Source organism: Brassica napus, unplaced genomic scaffold (genome assembly GCF_020379485.1).
Source record: "Brassica napus cultivar Da-Ae unplaced genomic scaffold, Da-Ae ScsIHWf_3064;HRSCAF=3873, whole genome shotgun sequence".
Classification (NCBI taxonomy): Eukaryota; Viridiplantae; Streptophyta; class Magnoliopsida; order Brassicales; family Brassicaceae; genus Brassica; species Brassica napus.
Window position 1 is genome coordinate 1 of NW_026016300.1, and position 7,303 is coordinate 7,303.

At 46.0% G+C, this 7,303-nt stretch overlaps 1 protein-coding gene across 1 annotated transcript; it reads left to right on the plus strand.

The window, feature by feature from the left end:
• Positions 1-1,283: 1,283 nt before the first annotated feature.
• Positions 1,284-2,188, plus strand: LOC125603020. The gene is made up of 3 exons (XM_048774284.1): positions 1,284-1,500; positions 1,697-1,706; positions 1,810-2,188. Exons 1-3 carry the CDS (start codon positions 1,284-1,286, stop codon positions 2,186-2,188), a joined length of 606 nt encoding a protein of 201 aa, XP_048630241.1.
• Positions 2,189-7,303: the final 5,115 nt, after the last annotated feature.

The following is a 7,303-nucleotide window of genomic DNA, read 5'->3' on the forward strand; positions in this document are numbered from 1 at the left end:
TGGTTTCGTCCATGCGTGACACAAGGTGCTTGTTGTATAAACGGTTTTATCGAGTCAAAGGAGTCGCAAAAGATGATTAGGAAACCAGCCGCTTCCCGTGGTAGGAATATGACTTACCCTTTTATTGTGTGCAGATGTAATCGCGGGACAGGTGATGATGGACGAGGTCGGATATGGGGAGAGGGTATGGATTGGACGGCGGGGATTGGGTCCACATATAGATCAGGGATAATGGAAATGGCATTAGTGAGATGTTTTGGACACGATAGGAGCCCTCTGCAGAGAGCAAGATCTTTTCCTGTTTTCGATAACAGGACTAGAGTGAGAGAAGACAGTATGGCGAGTATTGGCCCAAGTCATAATTGGGACCAGAGACATCAACATGATCAATCCGCTCAATCAAACCAAGGCCAATCAGACCGTGCCACCGAAAGACCACACCCCATATCATGGAACCGAAAACACCCTAAAGCTTTTACATGACGTGATGACCGAGGCACTTGGTAACCAAGGCAGGCGTACTCAACCCCCTGAAGTTTCAAGCTATTATCTACCATGAAGAACATTGGATCCTACAAGTTCAAAGGAGGATCCGATCCTATTGAGGCCGACAAGTGGATTACTATGATGGAGAAGAATTTGAAGCCATGGAGTGCCCGGAGGAGTATAAGAAGAAGATCGCTGTGTACTACTTGGAAGGCGACGCCACAGGATGGTGGGACAGCATAGACAGACAGCGTGGACACAACATCACATCATGGGAGTTGTTCAAGGGAGAGTTTGAGAGGAAATACTTTCCTCCAGAAGCAAAGCATCAATTGGAGCGCCAGTTCATGAACCTTGTTCAAGGAGATAGGCCAGTGAGGAGTTACGAATCTGAGTTCACAAGGTTGAGGCGACATGTCTTTGATGGGCGTGAAGATGAAGCAACTATGATCCGTAACTTTATGTACGGATTGAAGCCGGAGCTTGGAAGTCGTTTAGCCGGAAGCAACTTTAGCAGCTTATCGGATCTGGTGGAAAAAGCTGTTAATGTTGAAACTGTATTGGAAGCTGAAAGGAAGACGTTACCTCATTCTGGTGGACACATCAAGTTTAGCCAAGGAGAAAGGCCAAATTTCAACAAGGGTCCAAGATCTTACAAGGAAAAGGGCGAGGATTTGGAGGCCAAGCCACAATCGTGGTAACACTGTGGTGTGTTTACATATGTGATCAACCGGGACATATTTCTAAGTTTTTGTCCCAACAGACAACGGAGTAACCAGCAGGTTATTCCTATAAGGATGGAAGATGTTACTTGTTGCTCTTGCGGTATGAAGGGCCATTATGCATCGTCATGTCCAAACAAGCCAATCCCTGCGACCCCTCTTGCAATCCGAGCTCCTCCTAGCCGTCCAGCTATTGAGCCAGCACCAAAGAAGCAAAACCTAGGAGGTAGAGTTTATGCCTTAGGTGTAGAAAACCCAGACAATGCAGGACCGTCAAGCGGTCCCATCACAGGTATTGTGGGTGCTTGGCCTCCTCTTTTTATTGAATAGAAATTTAGTTGCTGGAATCTAGTTAGTATGCTGATTAGGTATAGATTGCTTGATCGCTAGGTTGCGCGTTTAGAAATTTAGGATGATGATTGATGGTTGTGAGAATTTTGATTAGTTTTTGTGATTGAGATATTTTGTTGATTGGGTTACTGTGGCAGAACCATACATGTTGCTGGTAAACCACACATGTATTGTTCGACTCGGGGGCAACACATAGTTTTGTGACCCCTGAAGTAGCTGCCCGGTTTTGGGATTGTTTTGTGGTTGACAGGATAGACGTGGCCGTCTTGACCCCCGCAGACCGAACCCTTCAAGAAAATCAGCGTATCAAGAATGTTCCATTGGTCATTCAAGGCAAAGAGTTTGTGGCAGATCTGTTAGTCGTGCCTTTGAAAGGGTACGAGGTAATCCTTGGAATGGATTGGTTATCAAGCTATGGAGTTCAGATCGACTGTGGAAAGGGAAGGTTGTTGTTCGGCAGAGGTAAACGACCAGAGATGGTATACTATGGAATCAGTCCTAGTATGACCGTGTCTTTGGTAGCGGCAATGAGAGTACAAGATTTGTTTCAAGACGGGGAAGTATATTTGGTGACCTTATCGGTTAGTGGAGGAGCCACTAATGATGAAGTTAAGGTCGAAGACATATAAGTGGTCCAAGAGTTTGAGGATATCTTTGCACCACTAAAGGAATTACCTCCACCTCGGAGTAATCCCTTTACCATTACTTTGGAGCCTGAAGCAAAACCTATAGCTAAGGCACCATATCGGATGGCACCTGCGGAGTTGGCCAAGCTAAAGAAACAATTGGAGGATCTATTGGAAAAGGGATTCATCCGGTCGAGCTATTCACCTTGGGGAGAGCTCCTGTGCTATTTGTGAAGAAGAAGGACGGAAGCATGAGGCTGTGTATCGATTATCATGGTATCAACAACATCACGATAAAAGGTAAGTATCCTCTTCCGAGGATAGACGAGTTGTTAGACCAACTAAAGGGAGCTAGTTGGTTTTCGAAGATTGATTTGGCATCAGGGTATCACCAAATTCCTATTGCCAAGTCAGATATTATGAAGACGGCGTTTCGGACGAGCTATGGGCAGTACGAGTTTGTAGTTATGCCCTTTGGTCTTACGAACGCACCTGCGGCTTTCATGCGCTTGATGAATGAAGTGTTTCACGACTACCTTGATAAGTTCGTGATCATTTTCATTGACGACATCCTGGTGTACTCGAGAAGTAAGGAAGAGAACAAAGAGCATCTGAGACTGGTTATGGAGAGGTTACGTAATCAGAAGCTATTTGCGAAGTTCAGCAAGTGCTTGTTTTGGAAGAGAGAGATAGGATTTCTGGGTCACATAGTATCAGGAGAGGGCGTGGCTGCTGATCCAGAAAAGGTTCAAGCCATACGAGAATGGCCTCAACCTACCACTGTGACAGAAGTGAGGAGTTTTCTCGGACTTGCAGGCTATTATCGGAAGTTTGTTAAGGACTTTTTCCTCCATTGCAAAGCCTTTAACTAAACTTACCGGTAAAGGAGTTCCTTTCTTATGGGTGGAAGAAACCGAGAAGGCATTCAAGAAGTTGAAGGAAGCTCTCACGACCACACCTGTGTTAGCTTTGCCCGAGCAAGGTAAACCTTAGACGGTTTACACGGATGCTTCATGCGTTGGGTTAGGTTGTGTTCTTATGCAAGATGGGCGAGTCATTGCATATGCTTCGCGACAACTACGAAAGCATGAGGATAACTACAGTACACATGACTTGGAGTTAGCAGCTGTGGTGTTGGCTTTGCGAATTTGGAGATTTTACTTGTATGGAGAAGAAGTGGAGGTATACACGGACCATCAAAGTCTTAAATACCTCTTCACTCACTCAGCCAGATCTCAACCTGCGCCAGCGTAGGTGGATGGAGTTTGTGGCAGACTACGACATACGGATTCGCTACCATCCTGGTAAAGCGAATGTTGTTGCGGACGCCTTAAGTCGAAGAAAGTTGGACGCAGATTTAGAGAAAGAAGTGGAGCTATTGAACCAGGAGTTGAAACAAGTGAAGTTGGTTTTTTTGGAAGGGCAGACAAGCGCGTCATTGGGACTTCAAGCGGTGAATCAGGCCAGCTTGATTCAGAGATTCGAGAAGAACAACTTAAGGATGAGAAGTTACTGAAGATTTCTGAAGAACTCAAAGGACAGCCGGGCCAATAAGCGGGATACTACTTGGCGGAGGACGGAACCTTGCTAATTAATGGGAGGATCACGGTTCCTAAAGGACAAGGGCTGAGAGATGAGATACTAAGGATTGCACATCATTCTTTACTCAGTATCCATCCTGGAAGTTCGAAGATGTACCAAGACGTGAGAAGATACTATCATTGGCCGGGCATGAAGAGATCAGTAGCACAATGGGTTGCTCAGTGTGCAACTTGTCAACAAGTCAAGGTGGAACATCAAGTTCCAGGAGGATTGTTGCAGAGTCTTCCGATACCTCAATGGAAATGGGACTCTATTTCAATGGATTTCATCACCGGATTACCTACTGCTCCAGGTAGATCGAACAACTCGATATGGGTGATTGTGGATAGGTTAACCAAGGTCACACACTTATTACCTATGCGGGGCACTGATAAAGTTGAAGTTTTGGCCGAGATGTACATCGACCAAATCGTGAAGTTACATGGTGTACCCTCAGACATCGTCTCAGATCGCGATCCAAGGTTCACGGCATCATTCTGGGAAGCACTGCAAGAAGCCTTGGAAACTAAACTGTACAGAAGCACGGCATTCCATCCAGAAACAGATGGCCAAACGGAAAGGACCATTCGGACCATCGAGGACATGCTGCGGATGTGTATTCTCGATTGGGCAGGAACTTGGGAGAAGCATTTACCATTGGTTGAGTTCTCGTATAACAACAGTCATCATTCGAGCATAGGGATGTCACCTTATGAAGCATTATACGGAAGACCATGCAAGACGCCTATGTTTTGGACGGAAGTGGGCGAAAGAAGAATGTTTGGGTCACCTATTGTTCAGGAGACCATGATTAAACTGGAGACGATTCAGGCCAACATGAAGAAGGCTCAGGACCGTCAGAAGAAGTACGCAGACCAGTCAAGAAGAGATGTAACTTTTGAGATAGAAGATTGGGTCTATTTGAAGGTTACTGCACAGAAAGGAAGGACAGATTTGGCAAGGTCGGGAAACTTGCGGTCAGGTTCATTGGTCCGTACAAGATCAGCGGGAAAGTTGGTGAGGTAGCTTACCGATTGGATCTGCCAGCAGATATGCACCTACATCCAGTATTCCATGTTTCCATGCTTCGGAAACATATACGGGATCCAAGTGCTGTTGAGCCCGAGAGAATCGAGGAGTTGGAGACAAACCTTACGTATCCGGAAGGACCAATCAGATTAGGAGAACGGCGTATTCGGAAGCTCAAAAATCGTGAGATTGCTCAAGTACAAGTGTTCTGGGGAAGACAAAACAGGATTCATGTTACTTGGGAGGATGAAGCGAGATTTAAAACCGATCACCCGGAGTTTTTCCGAGTGGACGTTGTAATGGAAGAACGAGGCCCCTCAGAGCCTTAGAATTCGAGGACGAATTCTGTTAACGGGGGGAGAATGTAGAAACCCTTAAAAAAAAAATGGTCGAGTATCTTTTGGATGATCGAGTCGCGGATGATCATATTGTTCTTGTCTGAACCATGAGTCAAGTATGCCACTGGACAATGGTTAGACAATGTAGTAGATTGATTCAAATGATGTTTGAAGCAAGACACTTTTGGAAGCACAACAGGAAGACCGGAAATTGGGCGAAAAAACCCTAAATTTCGGTATCACGAAAAATTTTTCGAAGAAGCCAAAATCTCGGTAAATATTTTCCTCGAGATCAGAGTCCAGTAGGGTTTATTTAAAATACTCAGGCCATCAGAACGGACGTAGAAAAATATTTGGGATTGATCGCGGGACAAAAATTCACCGGAAAGGCCAAAATCGGCCGAATCGACCGAGAAGCTCGAGGTGGCTTGATGTGTATGTGTTCAGGACGTGGTGGCAGGCTCTTGACAGTGTATGTGTCAAGGGAAGCAGGAGGTGTTGCAGTACATGGAACCTGTACATGAAAGTAGACATCTGGAGCACGAGGTGGAACGGCCAGCACGAGGTGTTTGCGATGTATGCGACCGACGCATGCGGCCAGCCATGTGTGAGATGGGGTGTCGACCTGCATTCACTTCAGTCATGCAGCAGGCCATCTGGACGTGGGGTGTGTCATCCTGCATGAGACTGAGGCATGCAGCCAGCCATGTGGAGCACGAGGTGGAACGGCCAAGCACGAGGTGTCGCGATGCATGCGACCGGGCCATGCGGCCAGACATGTGGAGGACGTGGTGTCAGCTTGCATGGTAGCAGGCCATGAATTCAGACAGGTAGAGGGCCTGGTGTCAGCTTGCATGTGAGCAGGCCATGCTGAAGGACATGTGGAGCACGAGGTGCCGCCGCGCATGCGTCCGGAGCCATGCGAAGCGACACACGGGCTGCCACACGGCTTGTTTCACGACCCCCTCTCATTTCAAACCATCCAGAACACATCAAACCTACTTCAAAACATAAAGAGAAAGCAAAGAAAGAAAGATCGAGTTTCGATTTTTTCGAGAGGCAGTTTTCGAGAACAGTTACTCTGCCGATTTTGAGTCAGCACTTGGAGAAGGTTCTTTTTCAAGTGAAGAGAGATCAGTTCTAGTGGAGACCAGTTCAAGTGGAGTTCAGTCAAGAAGAGGGTCTACTTGTGAAGGTCGGGAAAGGGTTCGGATCGCAGAAGTCGGGTTTGGGGTCAAGGCCACGGTCAACCAAAAACTGTGAGTTATAATCAATTGATTGCTGAGTTGTTTTTATGCAGGATCCCGTTACTTGGAAGTTGGATCATGGTAGGAGGCCAGGTCTAACTGAGTAACGGTTTGAGTAGTTAATATTGAGGTTATGTTGATTAAGTTGATAGCATGCTTAGTTATTGCTTGAGAACCGTAGTAGCATGCTAATGGTTAGGTTGATTGGTTAGTTAGCGAATGCAGAATGCTTAGTTGATATCGCTAAGTTGTGGATAGTTAGGTATTCGGGATTAGTCTTTATGCTAGATTCTGGAATGTGGCTGATTTTGTTGTGATTATTACTTTAATCCTTGTGTTATTTTTACCGGGTTTAGTATTAATCGTATATTGGCCGATAGCATTTGTGTAACCCACAATGCTAGGCATATTGGGGTGAGTTAGTTTTCCTTCCGACCTCGTACCCAGCGGGTTCAAGGAAACCTTTTATTCGCTGGATCGGGAAGACTCAGACGAACGGTATCATGTACTATGGCTGAGTATTACACGACGGTGTAATGGGACAGTGACCCGAAGGACTGTGGGCAGTTGCGCGGTGACCCGAAGGACTGTGGCCGCGGTCGGTTGAAAGTTCCTTCTTCCGGCCTTTGTGGTAGGGAGATAGGATATTGCCGATAGTGAAGGAGGAACCTAACGTCACCAGGGCCCGAGTTTATTATATATATTAAATAGTGTTTTGGGTTGTTAAACCCTGGTTTAAATCGAGTTTGAGTTTGGTGATAAGCTAGTAATTAGCGTAATGCTAGTTATCTTGCTATGGTTTACCGCTGCGTATTTCGAATATTGCTTATTGTTATTAAATTGTGTTGTTAGGTGAACCTCTCATTTTAGATTGTTTGGGGTGGGATAGCGAGGGGTTGTATTTGTTAGTGGGGGATTGTAAC

Coding starts and splice junctions, on each gene's coding strand:
- LOC125603020 (XM_048774284.1), top strand. CDS start 1,284: ATGGAAGATGTTACTTGTTGCTCTTGCGGTATGAAGGGCCATTATGCA.